The 21,000-nt window shown below is 36.9% G+C and overlaps 3 protein-coding genes and 1 long non-coding RNA gene across 9 annotated transcripts; 3 read left to right on the top strand and 1 right to left on the bottom strand.

Annotated features, from left to right (window-relative positions):
- Positions 1-249: 249 nt before the first annotated feature.
- LOC148921275 (uncharacterized) lies at positions 250-7,378 on the bottom strand. 2 transcript variants are annotated; one of them, XR_016125945.1, is made up of 4 exons: positions 7,088-7,378; positions 4,771-4,916; positions 1,225-1,998; positions 250-994 (listed from the first exon to the last, which is right to left on the bottom strand). It is a non-coding gene; the product is annotated as an uncharacterized LOC148921275 (long non-coding RNA). The 2 variants fall into 2 exon arrangements; XR_016125940.1 differs by having other exon boundaries at positions 250-1,059; positions 7,088-7,376.
- Positions 398-2,287, top strand: LOC103320403 (uncharacterized). Its single transcript, XM_008222439.3, has 2 exons — positions 398-1,005; positions 1,155-2,287. The coding sequence occupies exons 1-2, from the start codon at positions 398-400 to the stop codon at positions 1,957-1,959; spliced, it is 1,413 nt and encodes a 470-aa protein (XP_008220661.2). The 3' UTR covers positions 1,960-2,287.
- A 1,186-nt stretch (positions 7,379-8,564) lies between the features above and the next one.
- Positions 8,565-13,257, top strand: LOC103321375 (phosphatidylinositol N-acetylglucosaminyltransferase subunit A-like). 5 transcript variants are annotated; one of them, XM_089041342.1, is made up of 9 exons: positions 8,565-8,687; positions 9,411-9,548; positions 10,002-10,574; positions 11,051-11,205; positions 11,632-11,722; positions 11,874-11,990; positions 12,086-12,189; positions 12,713-12,803; positions 12,889-13,257. In XM_089041342.1, the coding sequence occupies exons 2-9, from the start codon at positions 9,429-9,431 to the stop codon at positions 12,982-12,984; spliced, it is 1,347 nt and encodes a 448-aa protein (XP_088897468.1). In that variant the 5' UTR covers positions 8,565-8,687; positions 9,411-9,428; the 3' UTR covers positions 12,985-13,257. The 5 variants fall into 5 exon arrangements, 4 of the variants coding, with proteins under 4 accessions (XP_088897468.1, XP_088897472.1, XP_016648835.2 ...); XM_089041346.1 differs by lacking the exon at positions 8,565-8,687 and adding an exon at positions 8,818-9,102 and having other exon boundaries at positions 12,896-13,257; XM_016793349.2 differs by lacking the exon at positions 8,565-8,687 and adding an exon at positions 8,824-9,102 and having other exon boundaries at positions 9,237-9,548.
- A 151-nt stretch (positions 13,258-13,408) lies between these two features.
- LOC103344397 (uncharacterized) lies at positions 13,409-19,866 on the top strand. The gene is given in 10 exon segments (XM_089041354.1): positions 13,409-14,034; positions 14,925-15,017; positions 15,576-15,619; positions 15,622-15,819; positions 16,307-16,451; positions 16,534-16,550; positions 16,553-16,578; positions 18,712-18,858; positions 18,973-19,098; positions 19,404-19,866. Coding segments are annotated over 10 exon segments (1,227 nt in total). The 5' UTR covers positions 13,409-13,690; the 3' UTR covers positions 19,491-19,866.
- Positions 19,867-21,000: the final 1,134 nt, after the last annotated feature.

Raw genomic sequence — 21,000 nt, forward strand, 5'->3', positions numbered from 1 at the left:
TTTTGACATTCCAAAAGCAAGATGTCAAATGAATATTTTATTATTTTTTTAAAGACAGCTAGTTGTAACTTTCATTTATTATTTTCCTTTTTTATTTTTTTTTATCTTAAATGATTTGACTGTTATAATAATTATTTATTTGACATATAGGGTGGAGTAAAAAACTGTGTAAATGTCAAATGCATCACCATCAAATTTAAATTTGATGTTTGATATTTGACATTTCTCTTGGAGATGCTCTTGGGGCACTAAAATAAAGCAGAGAAGAGTGAACTATTGGTCGTGATGTCCAGGCAGTTGAAAGGCGCGTGAGGAGTTATCAGTTCGTGATCAGCATATTACACCATACCCCTGAAATCTGTCTGGACTCGCATCCCACACCCATCCTCCTCTCTCAATGCCAACAAACTTTTTTAAAAAAATACAAAAATTAAATCTACACAAGAAGAAGGGCAGAGAAAGAAGATCAGAACAACTATTGCTAGCTACCCAATTACCATCTTCTTCCATCCCCAGAGATTTCCAAGATATCACTTGCCGACGGCATTTGAGTGCTATAGCCTTACCCTACTCACTCAGAAGAAGTCGAGGCAGCTTTGCTTCAATAATGAGAAACCCATCGTCATCGTCATCGTCATCGTCGTCAAAAGCGGCGGCAGCAGCAGCAGCTGCAGCGACAGCAACTTCAATACCAACGAAAATAACATCGTCGTCGTCGAGCAAGGCGGCGGGGACCAGTGGTGGGAGCAAGACACCGTGTTGTATCAAGGTGGGTTTGAAGAGAGGGCCGTGGACGCCCGAAGAGGACGAGCTCTTGTCCAATTACATCAATAAAGAAGGTGAGGGCCGATGGCGGACCCTACCCAAGAGGGCGGGGCTGCTCCGCTGCGGCAAGAGCTGCCGCCTCCGCTGGATGAACTACCTCCGCCCTTCTGTCAAGCGCGGCCAGATCGCCCCCGACGAAGAAGATCTCATCCTTCGCCTCCATCGCCTCCTGGGCAACCGGTATACATATATATACATATATATATATATATATGCCCATCATCATCATCCATTCTACACACATATGTATAATTACTTATTGATTTCTAGGGTTAGGGTTTCACTGTTAAGATCGAGTGTTTGAATTAATGAATTATATGTATGTGTAGGTGGTCTTTGATAGCTGGGAGGATCCCAGGGCGTACGGACAATGAGATAAAGAACTACTGGAACACGCACCTGAGCAAGAAGCTGATCAGCCAAGGCATAGATCCCAGAACCCACAAGCCTCTAAATCCAGATATTCATTCCTCGGCTACTGTTGCTGCTGCCGACATGGACAACAACATTAACAAAGCAGCAACAGTTTCTTCTTCCAAAACCAATCGCTTCAGCTCAAACACTAACCCTAGTCCTCCTCCTACTTCTGAGCCTTCTGAGCCTCTGGCTCATCATCAGGGGGCAGCTCCCAATACTAATGGCAATAATGGGAATATCGTCACAAATATTGCCAACAAGGAAAATGGGTACCTTGTTGATGATCAGGAGCTGGGCACCATGGTCCATGGCTATGCAAACATGACGACATCTGATCACGCTTCTGCAGCGGCAATGGGAACTTTGAGCTTGAGAAGCAACGGCAGCAATCATGGAGGAGCACTACTTGGGGGGAATGAAGAGGACGATGATATGAATTGTTGCGCCGACGATGTCTTCTCTTCGTTCCTGAATTCATTAATCAACGAGGATCCATTTACTGGACAACACCATTTGCAACAACAAGTACTACTTCAGAACGGGAATAATGCACATAATGCAGCTGCTGTTGATGGTTCGGATCATCATGTTCCTCTGATTTCTAGTGGTGCTGGTGCAACTGCGCCATCCACTTTTGGCTGGGAATCTGCTGTGCTCATGTCTTCTGCTTTTATCCAAAACGATCACCACAGGGTACTCAATGATCAAACGGAGTAGTAGCCAGCTAGCCCGCCCCTGTTCAATCCATCGCATGCACTGCGCAGATTGAAACAAACACAACAGTTGCTTAATTAGTTTATTTATGGAAATTAGTTCTAGGGTTGGATCAATATCATATATATGATATGATATTTGTATGATTTTGTGTGTTATCTATTTATTCGACTAGTATGTACTTCATCCTCTCTTGATGATGATTTTGGCTTTATTTGTGGCCTTCATCAATGTACGTTCATGTTTGTATTGTTCTATATGTATTGTAAACAAGCATTAGATCGATGTTGATTAATAATATAAATATATATAAGTACTACTTTTGTGTGAATTAATTTGTTTTCATGTTTTGTAATTCACTCACATTTCTATAATTTTGTTTATAAACTCTAATGACCCGACCATATATATACGAAGTATACTATATACTCATCTTATTCTCAGTGTAGATGGATTAATAAAAAGGGCTATAACTAAGATTACTAGTTTATATATATCCCAAGTGAATCTTGTTTTCATGCTGAAATCTAGTTAGGCTCATAATGTTTGCTATTCAAAAATATAAAAGACTACGTCTACCAAACTGGATCTTCTCAACAGATTAAGTGCTCATCGAGGTGTATACATATGTATACAATGAGTAAATGGATTACACATGCTAGCTTGAAGCCAAATAAGTTTCAACACAGAGATGTTGCATGCATGAAGATCATTCAAATTATAAACTATCACGATCACAAACTGAATCATCAGATATACTTAGCCAGAACACAAAATAGTTTTATTCACTTCCTCAGGCTCAGATATAAAACTTGACGGTGTTAGAAAATCATCAGCACCAAAAGTTTAAGATATGAGCCATACAAGAGAGAGAAGAGTTGCAAACCAACAAAGAAATTAATGAGGAATATATGAATGTGGAGGTTTCGAACTCAAGACTTCTTACACGTAGGATTTTGATACCATGTTAGACAATCAATATATCATGAAATGTTTGTATTGTTAAAGAATAAGCCTACATTAATCATATCAAGCTTACAAACAGAACTATTGATGTCACTGCAAGAAAAACTGGGGTATAGAGGCACTGATGCAGCTCAAAGGCCATATTTGATCTTTCAAAGCTTACTTACATATGTAAACTAATGTCGAAATAAACAAACGAAAGAGAATAAAAGATTGACAAATTCTTATTTGAATGTCGGATGCATGCATGGAACATTTTGGCAAACTTTCATGAGCACATATACATATGTATTATTGCTTTCTTTCTATTGATGGAAGGTGAATGATCCTTTTTTCTGAACATATATAGGTACTCAAACGTACCTCATCAGAACGTAGAAGAGATTAATTCCATTAAAGGCTTGAAGCTAAAATATCTTGTCAAATATTTATCCGTCGTAGCTTCTTATTAATTCGTCTAATCTGGTCAGTATATATATATGCATTTTGTATCTATTTTTGATTTGTAATGTGCATATATTTAGATAACATGCTTTGACATGTAGTATTAATATATCAGATGTAGATTGGTGTTAGTCTCTAATCTTGGGTTTGGAAAATAAGGTCATATACATATGTATACATTTATTCTTGTACTCAAAGAAAACTGATGCATGTATTTATGTAAATCAATGTTAGGCTATACATAGATGCCTTAATTAGTTTGCGATTACCATGTCATCGGTAGGTTTGCTTGAATAAAATCACAAATTAACTTAGACTCTATTGTACATTTAGCTAGTAGTATAACTATAAAGGCTATATTAGCACAGTGTACATTCAAAGAAGTGCAGTTGAACATAGGTATATAGGTTAATCTGAAGGTCAGCGTATTTTGGAACTAGCATTGGCATATACTTTGAGAGCTCCCCATGCATGAGAAACACAATAACTGGACATTGTGAAATTAATCGATAGAACTGAAGAGGGAAAGGAAAATGGCATTTGGGTGGAGCTTTGGAAGAGTGAGAAGCATAATCAAGATCAACACTCTGGACTTGGTAACATATACCAGATAATTTTTTAGTTTGGTTCAAACTAACCTGACGATTACTAGCTGAAAATTGGTCATATATATACCTAAAACACACCATCTTCTATCCTTCCAAAAACAATCATTTTACGTTTGGTGCCTATAGGATTAGATTGAATTGGATTATTTACAAGATTATCGAAGAGTAAGAAACTTAAGGATTTTTCATTTTGTGAGGATTACGAGGGATAAGTTATAAGGTGTTGACATCCTACCATTTTGGAGGATTGGAAATGAATAAGTTTCTTTCATGACTAATTCATTTTATTTTGAACAAAATGTGAAAGTTGACCTTCATACCTTAAAGTCGAGTATATATAATTGGAATTATTCAATCTAATCCTATGCACTAAACATGACCTTAGTGTATAATGACAGTTAGCTTAAATTTGAGCCATTATAAGTAGTGAGTGAGGGAATGCTTGAGAGAGAGAGAGAGAGAGAGAGAGAGAGAGGTTTAACTGTTAATACTTTGTAAAATATTCGTAATGTTTGAACATATATGTTTGTAGAACAGCATTAATTCTTGGGTTGTTTTATGTATCTACCATTCTCCATGCACATTGTTCTTAGACTCAACTATAGTAAGAACATATGATGACGAAGAGCAAGAGTTTTTTTTCATCTCAGTAAATATGCATTCAATCAAGATACACACATATGATATATGTATATATCAGTAAAGCTAGAAGCCATTCATTTAACGTACGTACGTATATGCATAGTTTGAAGCAGTAACATCCATATTAATTATGGATGAAATGAAGAAAACTTACTATGATCAGCACGACAGAGCAAGAATTAATCTGCAGTCTAATTAACTTTCAGTCTGGTACGTATGATCAGTTTGGCAATTCTTCAATCTCCAAACACAATATATGTCTGCTGACGTGACGATCGCCAGTGCTCCATCAAGAGCCTCCTGCATAAACATGCATATTCGGACGATGAAAATCAAAGAAGCAGTATATTATTATTTGCATTCTCAGCACAATTGAATTGATTCATGTTATAAGATGCCTCGCAAAACCAGCTATTATGCTCTAACTATGTCAATTTTGAAGAAAGAAATTGGATTTGAATCAATCAGATGTTGACCCAAAAAAACAAAACTCAAACCCAGATAAATAAAACAAGGTAGACAGCCTGGGCTGGTCTGGAACACCAATCTAGTTGGGCCATAAACATTTGCCAAGATAATTAGTTTAGCCCAAAATCAATTGTTGGTCGTTGTCTTTTCTTTTCTTGGACCACAAAATTATTTAACACTCACCCGAAAGTTGGTGCTTGGTGGGGAATGCAAAGCTCCCTCCTACCTACTTTGTGGATTTTGACTAAAATTATTTGCACCTTACAAATATAGAAAATAATTCATATACCAATTATTTATTTATTTATTTATTAAAATAAAACCTATTAAGATTTAAACAAAATAGAGGACAATAATTAGTGGCATGCTTGGCTCCTTATTAAAGTATTGTTGTTGTAACTTGTAGAGCTATGTGAAGCTTTTTTTTTTAATTTTTTGTTGGTCAAACTATGAGAAGCTATTTGTTTGTTGTAATGCTATGGTTTGACCAAAATCCAAAGGCCCATATCTGACCATCCACTCAAACAACCAGTCATCTCACTCCACCAGGCGATTGGTAGATGGTTGACCATTCAGTAGGTTGTAATGCAACTTCGTTGACCCTCTACCTGCTTGTTTTTTTTCCTTTTCTTCTTCTCCTTCTCCCTATATATTATTACTATTTAAGCTTATATTCTCTTAGTTTGTCTTTCTTTCCATGACACTGATATAATATAAACACATCCTATATCCCCTTATATTTAGGGATTTCTATTAAAAATAAAAATAAAAGTTCGAAATACAATGCATAAGGGGACCTAGAAAGAGATTTCATTTTCATTTCTCAATTGACGTCTATGTCCACGAAACACAGATAAAAGCATATGACTTACTAATACTTTTTTTTGGGGGGATCAAGTATGACCTACCAATCTTAGTTGGAGCTTTTCAGTTCCTATGAATAGCCAGTACGTGGGAAAGCAATATAAAAAATTTGTTTTATTGTGCTCTCTTTCTTAATTGATCACAAAATAAAAACGCGGTTTCATGACACAAGTCACAAGCGGCTGTAATTTTAGCTAAAGGCTAATAAAGTTTCTATCATTATTAAAATTAAACAGCAGTTAGTATATACAAAAGTTGGTGTATTTTTTTTTTCTTCTTCTTTTTCCTTTTGGTTTTGTTGGGTTCAATCCAATGTATTAAAAGTCAAATGGCATCATGTGATAGACGAAACAATAAAAATTGGAGGGCAATGTGAGGTGGGGTGGGGTGGGGTTCAAACCAGCTTTGGGAAGTTGTCTTATTGTGGGTCAGGGCATGGTACTTACATTTCAAATGCGTCCTCCAATGGGGTTGAACGAATTGAACTCACTCTTTCATGCTACTTATATATTGCTATTGTTAAACTTTGAAATATGATTAATTATATAATGAGGTGAAATATAATTTTCCTTTAAATATCGCTACTTTGAAATATGATCATCATATGATTTTCTTTCAAGAATTTCTTCATTTGGATTTTATATTTACCTGGTAAGACAGAGACAAACCAAACCCTGTAATTTTCTCCCTACCTCTAAGATGCCTTGCAAATGCTAATGCAAATTAAGGAAAATAAGATAATCCCATAAGAATCCTCAAGTCTAAAACTACCAACAAAGACAAGAACAACGAGGGAATGTGCCCTGACAGTTTGCTTGCTCGTTTCCCAAAAATAAAAAACAAACACAGAAACAGAGGAAACAGAGTGCGCATTTGCTACAAAATTTGAGAACAAGGACATCCAAAAATCCATAATAAACTATGTATAGGAAGCCAAACAAGCAAAAGCTACCCCATGCATAAACAACTCTACTGCAAAAAATACTTGGAACATTTCACAAACTGGAACAACCGAGTTTCTTCACAAATGAAAGCAACAGACCACTTTTCTATACTCTTTTTCGTTGTAGATTCCGAAACCATTTCATTTTACCAAGAACAAAATAAAAGAAGCTGAATGAAAGTTGTTGATGGCTTACCTTAAAGCTGTTTGGTGCCTGAGTTTGAGCCTTTTCGCACAAATGCCATTGCTCCATGAGCGCACAATGATCAAATGGGGTCATGGAAATCTTACTGACTCGAAAAAAGATTAAAAATAAGGTTGAAACTTGAAAAAGGCAGAAGAAGAAACTTCATGTAGTAGAAAGCTCTTTCAATATTTTGCAGTATCTCCCACATGTTATAAGCACCCTGGGTTTTAGAGGGAAGGACACGTGCCATTCAGGTGTTGGTGGTGACAAATTGCAGCACCCAAGAACCAATGCAATGGCTGCACTGGGGCTTATAGTTGGGATGGGAGGGCTTTGTTTGTTTGGGATTGACCGGTAGATTTTGTATTGTCTGTGAGAAGATTACCGGCTGCAAACGTAAACCCCAATGAGGACCAACCAAACGTTCTAACCCACATAAAAGAGGTCAGATTTTGTTAGACAGACCAAACTTTCTAATCTCTTTTTGCTGCCAAAGAGTACTTCCCTTTCCGCATCTGCCTATCTATCAGCTCACCCTCTCTCTCTCTCTCTCTCTCTCTCTCTGATTTTTTTGAAAGCACTGCTTTTTCTTGAATTTATTGGGTCATTATTATTTATTTGTACTTAGGTTAGAGAACTGAGGCTTTCTCTGCAGTCTGCAATGAACTACTGGATTTGGGGATTTGAAATCAATGGAATTTAATGCAATAAACCCTACAAATTTGCCAAACACTTGGGATGATTTTCAACACTTACTTTTGGATTGCATATGTAAGTTAAGAATGGGTTAGTGGGTGGCTAATCAGCAAACAAGTGTTGATTTCATACATTTAAGGAGGAGGATATAAAAAAAAAAGTAAGCAAGAATACTTGGAGCATGCTCCAAAATGGGCTTTGCTTATAAAAAATGTTGAATATAATGTACTTGCATAAACCATAATGGAAAAGAAAGCATCATCAAGAATCAAGAATCAAGAATCATGAATCATGAATCAAGAATCAAGATGGTACATGCATATGCAATTATAAGGAAGGGAAAATGAATGAGGATATTTGGCCCCAATCAACAACCCACACTCGGATTTTATTTTTCTCAATTTATTTGGGCAAAATATAGTGAGATTGTTCAAAAAGTCAAACATAACTAAAAACAGGACATGTAACCTACCATTCTTACAACTCAACATACAATTTTGAATCCCACTCAGATCAAATTAAGGTTGATGAAACATTCAACATTCTTATGATTATGCTATACTACAAAGAATAATACACTTGCCAAAATAGTGGTTTTGTATTTCCTAGAATTTTCTTGTTGTTCAAGTACTTGATGCCAACACAAGTTGCAACAAAGTTTTTTTTTCTTTTTTTTTCAGCTATGTCAATTACAATGTGTCTCCATCAAACATTTGTATAGGTTAGAAAGCAAGCTCTTAAGTTACAAATTATAAGTCAAAACGGGTTGGTTTAGTTGGTAAGGTCCCTGCAGTGTATGTTGCTCCACCAGTATTTAAGTTCCATTGCCAACAATTCCGTATTTGGTAGATAATATGTAAATTCCTCTGTAAGTTAGAAAAGGTCTGGGGTTTGCCTTGAACCTAGGCGTCAGGTAACCTCTCCCTCCCTAAACTTTTCTGAATAAAAAAGTTATAAAAATAATCTACAAATTGATAAGCATAAACATTTTAGTATTTTACTTGGGAAAACAACTGCTGAGAGTGGAAACAAAAAATCTCTTTTTTAAATTCTTTTACACCTCAACTGGCTTAAAACAAAATTTTCTTTTATATTGCCGTGTTGTTTCCTGTAATGCAAAGCTGACATTTGGCTTAAGCTTAAGTGCTTAACTGGGAAGCCCTTTTGGCTTTAAAATTTGAATTTTCATATTTACCCATTCGCTCTCTCTCGTCGCCCCCAATTCCAATTTCTGTATCAAATTAGGGATTGCGAGTTTGATTTGCCATTTGTTAAAATTCAAATTCACCGAAGGCCTCAGCCCCAATCCAGCTCCCCTGTAATTTCAAGTAATTTGATTTCTCTCGTTCTCTCTCTCAATTCCATTTTATGTTTAAGCTCATGAGCTACAACAAATCTAATTTAATCTCCAATCAAAGCTCAGATTTTTATATATTTGAATTCCGATTTTAATGCAATGTAGGTTGTTATAGACTTCATCCTGGGTTCGGTTCATTGCATATTGCTTCAAGTGTTGTTGATTCGAATTGTTTAAAGCCTCATTACAGTTGCTCGTGACAGAAATAATTAATTTATAACAATCGGCAGGGCCTTTTTCTTATAAATATGAGTTTTTTTTTAATGAACTTAATTGCAGGCAATTAAAAATAAAGAAATGGGTGAGTGGAAAAGGCATAGAATTCTCATGGTCTCTGATTTTTTCTATCCCAACTTTGGTGGTGTGGAGAATCACATCTATTATCTCTCACAATGCCTTCTCAAGCTTGGTCACAAGGTCAGACACACTTTCTCTTCCACTTTCTGGTTCAACATATGTGTTTTTGTATATGTAATTATCTAATATAACTCAAAAACAATAGTTCAATGAAACTGCTGATTTATTTATTTGTATGCTCTCATATTGTTTTTCCATCACAAGGATGTTGAGGCCCCCATCTAGGTAATGGGGGCATTAGATGAACCACCATTTTGGAGTAATGGAAATTTTATCATGATACATGACTTGAATGATGTGGCAGCTAAGGTGTAATGAGGAGTTTCTCTAGAGATGGGGGTGGGTGCCAGATTATATATTGCTGTATACTTGTAGTTGCTTTAATATGATTGGAACATCTGAGCTGCCAAGTGTTTTGAGATATAAAAAAATGAAAATATTTCGTGACACATTTCAGCTTCCTTCGTTCTATTGGTTGTTGACTAGATGAACTTTCACTGTTTGATTGTTCAGGTGGTGGTAATGACTCATGCCTACAACAATCGTTCTGGGGTGAGATACATGACAGGCGGGTTGAAAGTGTATTATGTACCATGGAAACCGTTTCTTATGCAGAATACTTTTCCTACCTTCTATGGGACACTTCCAATAGTAAGGACTATCCTTATTCGAGAGAAAATATCCCTGGTACATGGACATCAAGCTTTCTCAACTCTTTGCCATGAGGCTTTGATGCATGCGCGCACAATGGGGTACAAGGTCATATTTACTGATCATTCACTCTATGGTTTTGCTGATGCGGGAAGTATACACATGAACAAGGTATTGCAATTTACATTGGCAGAAGTAAGTCAGGCCATTTGTGTTTCTCATACAAGCAAGGAAAACACAGTGCTACGGTCAGGTTTGCCACCAGAAAAGGTCTTTGTGATACCAAATGCTGTTGACACAGCTATGTTCAAGCCCGCACCAGAGCGCCTGAGTAGTCATGAAATTGTAATTGTTGTTATAAGTAGATTGGTTTACCGAAAGGGTGCAGATCTTCTCGTTGAAGTCATTCCAGAAGTATGCCGTTTATACCCCAATGTGAGTTGTTTTCACATAGCATTCAATGAAAATATTACGTTTCTTATCATGTTTGCCCATTCTGTGTAATGAATTTTAATATTGGAAAGGACTTGAATGTGTGCGCCAATAATTCTGTGATTGTGTATTAAGATGATCATATATTCATCACTTGGCAGCATTACGCGCAAAACAATTTTGATGTGTGAAGGCCTAACCTAAGGGGATGCTTTTGATATAAAGAAAATGTTGAGGGTGGTTTGGAGCATAACATCATTGGATGTAATAATTCTGTGATTGTATACTGAGATGATCATATATTCATCACTTGTCAGCATGACATGCAAAACAATTTTGATGTGTGAAGGCCTAACCTAAGGGGGATGCTTTTGATATAAAGAAAATGTTGAATGTGATTTGGAGCATAACATCATTGGATGTAATTATTAATATGGTTAATTAGCATTCAATCATCTCATTCAGAAATATGTGGTAAGGTTCGTTTCATTGTTGGAGGAGATGGACCGAAACGTGTGCGGTTGGAAGAGATGAGGGAAAAACATTCTCTTCAAGATCGAGTTGAGATGTTAGGTGCCGTGCAACACTCTCAAGTACGATCTGTCCTAATTACTGGCCATATATTCTTAAACAGGTACTTATGAATATCTTCTTTCATTTTATCTTTTTTAAATATCTGAAGAATAATTTTTGTAGCTACACCAACTCAGGCGAAAAAATTAAATCGTTGGGAATCTTGTAGTTTACTACAACTGGTGGTCAAATTGTCTTTATTGTTTGAAGTTAAACAGTGGCGTTATTAATACCGGTGATACCATCAATACAATTTGAAACATAAGTAAATTAGGAGTTGCAATTGCTTGCAGATACATTGGAGCATAGTCATATTTCTTTTTCTGACTAGCTATTGTCGAAACTATGGAGAAAGCATCACAGGTTCACAACTTTAGTAATATATAAATGTGAATGAATTTGCACCAACATATATTCAACTTCATCTATGTCTGTCAAAAACGTTACCTTTTGTTGTAATTTTTATGAGATTTTTCCCTTCTGGCAGTTCTTTAACAGAAGCTTTTTGCATAGCGATCTTAGAGGCTGCTAGTTGTGGGTTATTAACAGTCAGTACACGTGTAGGAGGTGTCCCGGAGGTATGAACTTTGAAATCTTTTTTCGCTCCATAGTTAATAAACTAGTATTTTTTTTCTTTCTTTCTTAAAGCTAGGATAAATTCCATCTCTTAGTGAAGTCGAATTTGTGTTAGATTCATTTGAACTTAGTTAACCCCATTTCTGTACATAGGTACTACCAGATGACATGGTTGTACTTGCAAAACCAGATCCTAGTGATATGGTTCAAGCAATAAAGAAGGCAATATCTATACTTCCCAAAATCGACCCACAAGAAATGCACAATCGTGTGAGTGCACTCTTTCAAAAATTGTTGTCTTTAGGCGAATTGACTACTTGTACAGTGGTTAAAATATGCTTCTTTGGTTCTTTGTTGGTTTGTAGATGAAGGAGCTGTACAATTGGCATGATGTGGCAAAACGGACAGAAATTGTTTATGATCGTGCTCTGAAATGCTCAAATCAAAATCTTTTACAACGACTCTCACGGTGTGCTACTCAAAGCTTACGTCTAAATTGCATGCTTGTCCAGATGTGGTTATGAGTCTGAGTGCTTAAAACAAATTTGTTGAGCATAGAGTGTGAACCAACTATTCTCTTCATCACATCAATGGTAAAACTGTAAAAGCAGAGTTAGTGACTGCAATACTATTGTTCATCTTGTCTTGCCTGAGGGGATGATAATGAGTTCTTCTTTACAGTTTAGGGAGACAAGGATGCACAGGTGGTTGTTTTTTCAGTTCGAAGGCTGACTGTTATATCTCTTGATCCATTAGCTTATTAATGATTGCAAGATGGAGTGGAGAGGGAGCGCTTGTGTATTTTGTTGGTAGAAACTGTGTCACAGTGAATTTTAGTTAAGCTGCTTCAATTGGACGTCAAGAACTTGATTAGGAGGCAGTGATGGATTTGGAATTTATGATAATTATTTATTTATCTTGATGTTTTGAGATTGCATAAATATGTCAGGAGCAATTTCAGGGTTGCTAATTGCTTAATTTGTTTATTGTAGATACCTCTCATGTGGAGCTTGGGCGGGAAAGCTTTTTTGCTTGGTTATGATCATTGACTTTCTGTTATGGCACCTGTTGCAACTATGGAAGGTTGTAAACTTTATGTGCATGGTATTTGGGTTTCCACATTAATTTGTTTCCCCTTTTTAATTATATTCCTTTCATTGTCCATTAGCCTGCAGAGGATATTGAAGAAGTGCCCGATTTCGTTCTATCCCATGATCAAGATGAAGGGATCTCGCAGGACAATGAGAACCAAAGCATGAGATGATTGCATTTAAAAATTGGAATTGTTCCCTTCATTTACAGCATGAGGATGAAATGGATTGACCTGATCTCTTTTTTATGTTGTTTTCACTTAGTTGGTAGTATCAAATTAGTCCTGTATGTAGTGAAGATTTTGTCAAGAGGACTTAAAGATGCTTGTCTGTTGCCTGCATGGCAACTTTCGAACAAATTTTGGCCGGAATTTGGCCAGATTGGCTACTTTCTTTCAATTGTTTAGAATTACCTAGTAAAATTTTGGCCTTGGTGTTGGTGACGACATAGCCCGGTTTTTGTACCTATTACTCATCCTATTTCAATAATATACTATTGCCCTTCTTTCAAAAAAACGAAAATGATCCTTCCAGTTTCCTATGATTCTCGAAGGTCGAAGCCTCTTGGTTATATTTTGTTTTCCTTAGGGCAGAGATTCCACTGGAGCATGTACTTTAAAAGCCTCATGAGGTCACGCTCTGTCCTTAAAAATTCAACCTTAACCTTAGTGAAGAGAGGATGTAATGCAAACGCAAAATGCAGGGCCTACAAACTTGTGTCTGGCCAAAAGAAGATAAAGAGGATGCATAGCAAAATCCAAAATGTACATGGCAATTGACAGGTTGGGTACGTGGAGCAAGCCTAAACACTAAACATGAAACAAGCTGACCTCTAACCGTTGGTTGAACGTTCATCTATGGCCGCCATGTGAGCTTTGTATGTCACACTTGACACTTCATCAGTCCATTGCTCTCTCTGTCTCTGTCTCTGTCTCTGTCTCTCTCTCTGTCCTTCGTATCAAAGCCATCGCAAGCATTACCTCTCCCGCTCTGTCTGTGTCAAAATTGGATTTTCCATTTTTGTCCTCTCAGAGAAACATAACTTTCAGCAAGGAAAACCTTCATCAAGTTAAGATGCCTCGTAGGATGTCTAAGTTTTCTGGGTTTGAATCAAATGGGTTTATCTTATTTTCTTCTTTGAGTGGTCAAATTGGTGAGGGCAGCTTTCCTAGTCCAGAAGCCACTGCGAACAACAATGCGCCTGAGGTCCAAGTTCAAAGCAGGTACCATGCTTTCAGTTCCTCTCATGCTCTAATAATCCTTTATATTGGTTTAGAGTTTTGCATTGTTCTAAGTTTCTGTTTGGTTTTAGAAAGTAGGAATTCTTGGAGTAACTGTGAAGTCCTTCATATCCGGTTCTGGGTTTTTCTTTCAAGAGATGTATAGAAAGAACTTTCCTCTGGTTTCTAGGGAACCAAGCGGGACTTTGGGGATCAAATTTTATGTCTTTAAGTTAGCTATCCTGCCCTTCATACGAAATTTAGTGAGTAAGCTGTTTTTTTATTAAATTTTCTATAAGGTTAGACTCTAATTTAGCTTTATACTCTATGGATCATACAATGCATGGTTGTGGAAAAATTGGCATAGTGGTGTGAAGAGATAAAAGATGCGACAGAGGATAGCTGAATCATAAAACATCGCATGAGCCCCAAAACTAAGTCCAACTGTGGTAAAGGGAGCTAATATGGACTAACCAAGAGAGGGGGAAATGAAAATTTGGATGTGAGAACCTCAAGTTGGAAGTCTCATAAAGACTACATCTTGCCATCTTTCTACAAACACTCCAATTTCCACTTTATTTGGAATCTCCTGATTTCTAACTGAGACATGGAGTGGGAGTTGCTCATGTGCTTTTATAGAGTTGTGCTTTTGATTCCCACTTAATATATATGAACCAATATAGTTTTAGTGATCAGCTAATGAGAATAATTTGGATACTCATGTTGCTTGTTGCCTGAAAGAGTTTTTCTATTTTCAGTTGCTATTGTATCATTGATTCTTTATTTCGTGTTAATTGATATAAGTATTTGGCATATTTTTTGGCTGACAATGGGTTTAAATTAATGATTGTCCTTCTTACTTTCTAGTGTCATTTTCCTTTTGTGTGTTGTAGTATATGGAACTGGAGGGGTTATTCTATCCGCTATCAGCATGCTGGCAACAGTGGCCCGGCATTAGTATTAATTCATGGTTTTGGAGCAAACAGGTCTACATCATGCACACATTACTTCTCATTAGCAGACAACTAATTGCTATAGGTATTACATGCGCAAATTGCTATATACAGTCATGTTTTACACACACATGCATGAGACATATCCATTTTTCTTAGTTGTACGCATAGTATGAACTTCATTAAATTTGAAAAATTAAATTTACTTATGTAAGGTTTTGCACTTTTAAGTTTGTCGCTTACTTATCTTGTAGATAGTTGTGAAAGAGTTAAGTCCTTGCTAATTAGATTTAATAAGTCAGATCATAGCTGCTGAAACTATTGTTAGTGCTTAAGATAAGGACCCATGAACAGACCAAACTCTAATCTTTCTGGGTTTTGGTGCAATCTAGAAGCTAAAGCTTCATTTTTGGGCTTTGTATTCCCCACAATTTTTGAGTTTTCATGCATGACTTGCATTTTAAATGTTCCCAGACTATTTGCAAGTTTCACACTTTGCCATATGTTTCAGAGTTTTGTTATATGATCTCTTTCATTCCATGCTTAACTTGTCAAGGTCAGTACCTATGACACACTTGTTATTCTTTACAGTGACCATTGGAGGAAAAATATTCCAGTTCTTGCAAAATCACATAGGGATACTCAATTGATCTTATTGGTTATGGGTACTCAGACAAACCAAATCCTCGTCAATTTGGGGAAAGTTCCTTTTATACATTTGAGACATGGGGCACCCAGCTAAATGACTATTGTATTGATGTGGTCGAGGATGAAGCATTCTTTATATGCAACTCTATCGGAGCTGACCATCTCTCTCTCTCTTTCTCTCCTTTTGGTATGAGTTGTAAGTTTTTATGCTTCACTAGTTCTGGCTAGTGATAAATGAAAAGGATCAAGAAAAAAAAAACATATAATTAATGTTGTCTTTGTTAATCTAATGGCACCTGTGAGGCTGTGAAAAGATCCTGTGATAGGATATTATGCTTTCCATCATGTGTTGGTTAGATAGTGAAGTCTTGGATCCGAAGGAGGTCACCATTAAAGTTCATTTTTTGGTTACTTATGCTGCAATAAACTTATGAAAGAAATATTTTGGTAAAATATACTGCCTTTGCTTTCTTGTGTACCATCTTCTAATACGCTGGGTTTAGATTCAGATATCAATATTTCCCATGGTGATAAGCCATAATCTACAATGTTGATGCGATACTTCTATATGATTCTGCTTATTACTAAATGGAGCCCTTCTGATTTAGAAACTATTTCTTTGAATGACATCAACAGGGACATACCCTTCTGAGTTTTTTTGGGTCTTCACACAGGACTTGTTGGTCTTCAGGCAGCAGTTATGGAGCCACAGTTATGTAAGGGCGTAATGCTCTTAAATATTTCTCTTCATATGCTTCATATTAAAAAGCAGCCTTGGTACGGAAGACCAATGATTAGATCATTTCAGCACTTACTGAGGTAAAGCTGGATTAAATAGTTTGTTTGTCATGTTAGAGTTCTTTAGTGTAAACATAGAGTTCAAGTCATGATGTTGTGGCAGAAATACTGATGTGGGCAAATATCTGTGAGGAATATCCTTTGCCAGGTATCTTACAATATCGGCATATTTATTTTTGATAAGCTGCTAATATTGAAGTATATAAACCAACATTATCTGACTAGCAAAGATAGATTCATAGCATAGTACAAATTACGAAAATGATTTTTTGCAAATAGTTAAAATTTGGAATCTTTTCAATCCATCCACATAAGTCTTTCTGGATCTTAATTGGTATAACAGACACTTGAGCTATGATATGTACATATTCACTCTAAGTGGGAATCTAGCTTGAATGTCATTGTGGTTGCCTATGGTGGTGTGTGTTTGTTAAGCTGTTATATCCAAATTATCTTGTTTTTATAGAACCTAAAAAACTCGTGAACACACTTACATTAGTCCAATCTAAACTGGTACTGAGTAGAGAGCTGTTACGCGCCCCACGCAGAAAAAGCAGAAGATCCACCTCTGTCAATGGGATTTAGCTTGTCGTCCTAAGAACAAGGGGGGTTTGGGTTTTAAAAAAACTACTGCCATGAATCAGGCCCTTTTGGCTAAGGTCGGGTGGAGATTACATAAAAATGACAAGGGCTTATGGGCTAAGATCTATGAGTCTAAGTATCTTAAAGGGAAATCTGTCTTAGATTCTTCTTTGATGTTTCGACAGGATTGCTCTACCACTTGGAAGGGTGTTATGTATGGGGTGGAGTTGTTAAGGCAGGGAATAGGTTGGAGGGTTGGTAAGGGGGATACTACTAAATTTTGGAAAGACAGTTGGCTTATTGATGAGCCTTTGTTGAAGCATGCTGGGGTCTTGCATATTGAGGATTTAGATTGCTCTGTTTCCAATTTTTTTAAAGATGGGTGGTGGGATTTGGATAAATTACGAAGAGCTTTAACAGAAGATCTTGTTCAACATGTTGTTAATTATCCAGTGGGTTTTTCTAGTAATTTGCAGGATTGCCAGATTTGGAAAGGAACTGCCAATGGAGTTTTTTCTGTAAAAACTACTTACAATCTATTCTTTAAAGGTCCCTCATGGCCTGATTATAATTTTAGTTCTTTGTGGAGACTAAAGATACCGCCTAAATTGCAGATCTTTGCTTGGCTTACTGCACAAGGTAAAATTCTGTCCAATGAGCAAAGGGTTAGAAGACAGCTGACTTTTGATGCTTCTTGTGGTGCTTGTGAGTGGCCTATTGAAACTACATTACATATTCTTCGTGATTGCTATAAGGCTAGAGGTATATGGAGTATTGTTTTAATGCCTGGCCATCATGGCCATTTCTTTCAAATGGATTTTCTGCCTTGGTTTCAGACTAATCTTCTCTCCCAGGCAGTTTGGTGTAGTAATATCCCCTGGAGTCTGGTGTTTATCTTTACTTGTTGGTATGTGTGGAAATGGAGAAATCACCAAGTTTTTCAAGGGGATGAAGATGTGCCTTTTGATCCTAAACAACTTATTGTTCGTGCTGTCCATGAGTGGTTTAAGGCTTCTCATGTCTTGAGTAAGCATAATCATAAAGTCCAGATTGATCTTAAGTGGGAACCTCCTATTTCTGGCCAGTTCAAGTTAAATGTTGATGGGTCTAGGAGGAATGGCTCTGGACATATTGGTGCTGGAGGTGTTATTAGAAATTCCTCTGGAGATTGGATCAGTGGTTTTGCTGTGAACTTGGGGAAGGGGCAAATTCTTTAGGCAGAAATTTGGGGATTATTTTTTGGGTTGAAGCTTGCTGTGGACAAAGAGATTGATAATCTTGTTGTTGAAATGGATTCAGCAATTGCTGTCCAATTGATCCAGAAGCAGGGCCTTACTGATGTTCATCCTCTTGCAGCCTTAGTTGCTAGCTGCTGGGAGTTGATGCATATGATCAATTGCTGCAGTGTTTATCATGTTTACAGAGAGAAAAACTGTGTTGCTGATTGTTTGGCGACCTGGAGCTATAACTTAGACTTGGGTCTTTTTATCTTTGTTGATGCTCCAGATTGGGTTGGGCCTAGTTTGATCGATGATTTGCTAGGAAATTACTAGATCTAGGCTAGTTCCTACTGATTTGCTGGTGTAAGTTGTTTTTGGGGTTTTTGCCCCCTTTTTTTCATCAAAAAACTCGTGAACACTTGCACTCTTCCCTTTTGTTTCTTTGTTTAGGTTCACTGATACGAATAATTGCATTTCAGTGCTACCATGACACCTCCCAGGTAACAGAGGAACTAGTTCAAAAAATCCTTCTTCCAGGACTTGAGCCCGGTGCTGTAGATGTATTTCTGGAGTTCATTTGTTACTCAGGTGGCCCCCTTCCTGAGGAACTATTGCCTCAAGTGAAGGTTAGTGTCTCAGTAAACTTTTACAGTATCCTCACTAACCACTCACACCAGTCAAATTTACTATTACTAATGCATCAAGTAGCTTCAAGTTTTTAATTTTTCTTCTCTGTATAGTGCCCTGTTTTGATAGGATGGGGTGAGAAGGATCCATGGGAGCCCATTGAACTTGGATGTGCCTATGGGAAATTCGATTCTGTAGAAGACTTCGTTGTTCTTCCTAATGTCGGCCATTGCCCTCAGGTCTCTCTCTCTCTCTCTCTCTCTCTCAGAGAAAGGTTTGCGTATATGACGGCTATTGAAGTTTTTTTAAATGTTTGAAAAGATGTATGGATGTATAATGTGGTTTTGTAGCACATGCTAAAATCTGGCTCGGAGAAACTGGTTTCTGTTGTCTTGGGGATGAAAGATTAGATCAAGTGTATAAATAGGGAAAAGAAGTGCTAGCGCCCAACCATAAGCAGATATAATATTAGTATGAATTCTGATAACTTTCCCATTGACAACGAACGCTGATTCATAACTTGTTAATGTTCCTGATCCTGAAGGATGAAGCACCTGACCTAGTGAATCCACTGGTCGAGTCATTTGTGGCACGCCATGCTGCACTCTCCAGCATTTCCACGGCTACCTGATCCGTGGCATGTCAGTTTGTTGCAGTTTCTTTGTACAGCAAAGGCCATTGCTAGTCAAAACTTAATTCATATGCCCCAGAAGAAGCAGCGGCTTACAAACAGTATTGCCGATGCTTTTGATGTTCTATTGATCCATAATGTGGCATCCGAATAGAATGTTACGAGTACTTGGTATGGCACCATAACTAGTTTTATACTCTACTCTTTCCCTTTTATCAGGAATACCAAGTTTCTATTAGGTTTTGCTCTTTGTAATCACATACTAATGACCGTGTAAGACCTCTTTAGTTAGTGATGTATCAGCTTCACATTGAGGAATACCTTGTATACATTTTACAATCACATTGAAGGATATATACGTATTGATCTTGTCTCATATATTGCTATGGTACGTCATCTTATTTCCAATACATTGTTGACAATGATGATTTGAACACTTGAGAGTTGAAATCATGTTTAGAATGCAAATGGTGCTTAGTTAATTGATTTACTGTTTTTGTCCAGTAAAAGCATGACATTTTGGGTTGTGACATGTTTATCATTTTGGTTCAAATGGTCTCTCTCTCTCTCTCTCTCTCTCTCTCTCTCTCTCTCTCTCATATGTATGCATTCATGTGGGGCTGCAGTTCTTAATCTCACTGTTTTGAACTCAAGGATACATCAGACAGAATAACTAAATGCCCACTACACTCATTACATCAATAATTAGAAATACTTATTTTGGTTTAAATACATAATGATGAGATCTTGTACATAAGCAGGAAGATTGACCCTTGTCTTTTTTGCTTGCTTTTTACTGCTGACTCAATTAAATTTTGCCATGATGGCTCTGGCATGGCACAGATGGACAACTAAGATGCAGACTTTTGTCAACCTGCAGCAGATTATTATCAAGGATTTTAAAAGCCAAAAAGTCAGCAATGGCTTCATAATTAAATGGAACAGTGACAAACCAGAGAGACATTTCACCAACAAGTTCATTGTCCCGTTTAGTTTGTTTTTATTGTGTGTCTGATAGACCGAAAACGGTCACCATTAAATTTAAATGTTTATTTTTTCCTCACTATTTATTAACTTTTTACTGGTTCCAAAATCGTGATTATTTACAAAGCAATGCGCCTAAGTAAAGGTCAATCAAGACACTATATTTTCTTTTTCTTATATTATACTTTTGGGTGCCTTGTGGTTCCTACCATTTCTTTCTTTTTTATTTCTTTATCGGTAACCTGCCAAAGCCCAAAGGCACTTAACATGATTAGTCAGGCTCAGGCATCATACTAAAGCATGAGATCTATTTTAATTAACCCGTGGTCGGCCCCAAGGTGACTGCACATCATCATCATCTATGTTGCACGCTTGAACCTTGAACCCGATTTTGATTTAATCATGCCTATCACAATTAAATCATGGATGGTGAAGTGTGCATCATTGAAGAGATCGAATATGCTAAAATATTTTGATAGTTAGTCTTTCAATCTAGGGAGCTATATGTGGGAGTGTGCTATAGTTT

The sequence above is a fragment of the Prunus mume genome, linkage group LG1 (genome assembly GCF_029339155.1).
Source record: "Prunus mume cultivar Tortuosa linkage group LG1, ASM2933915v1, whole genome shotgun sequence".
Classification (NCBI taxonomy): Eukaryota; Viridiplantae; Streptophyta; class Magnoliopsida; order Rosales; family Rosaceae; genus Prunus; species Prunus mume.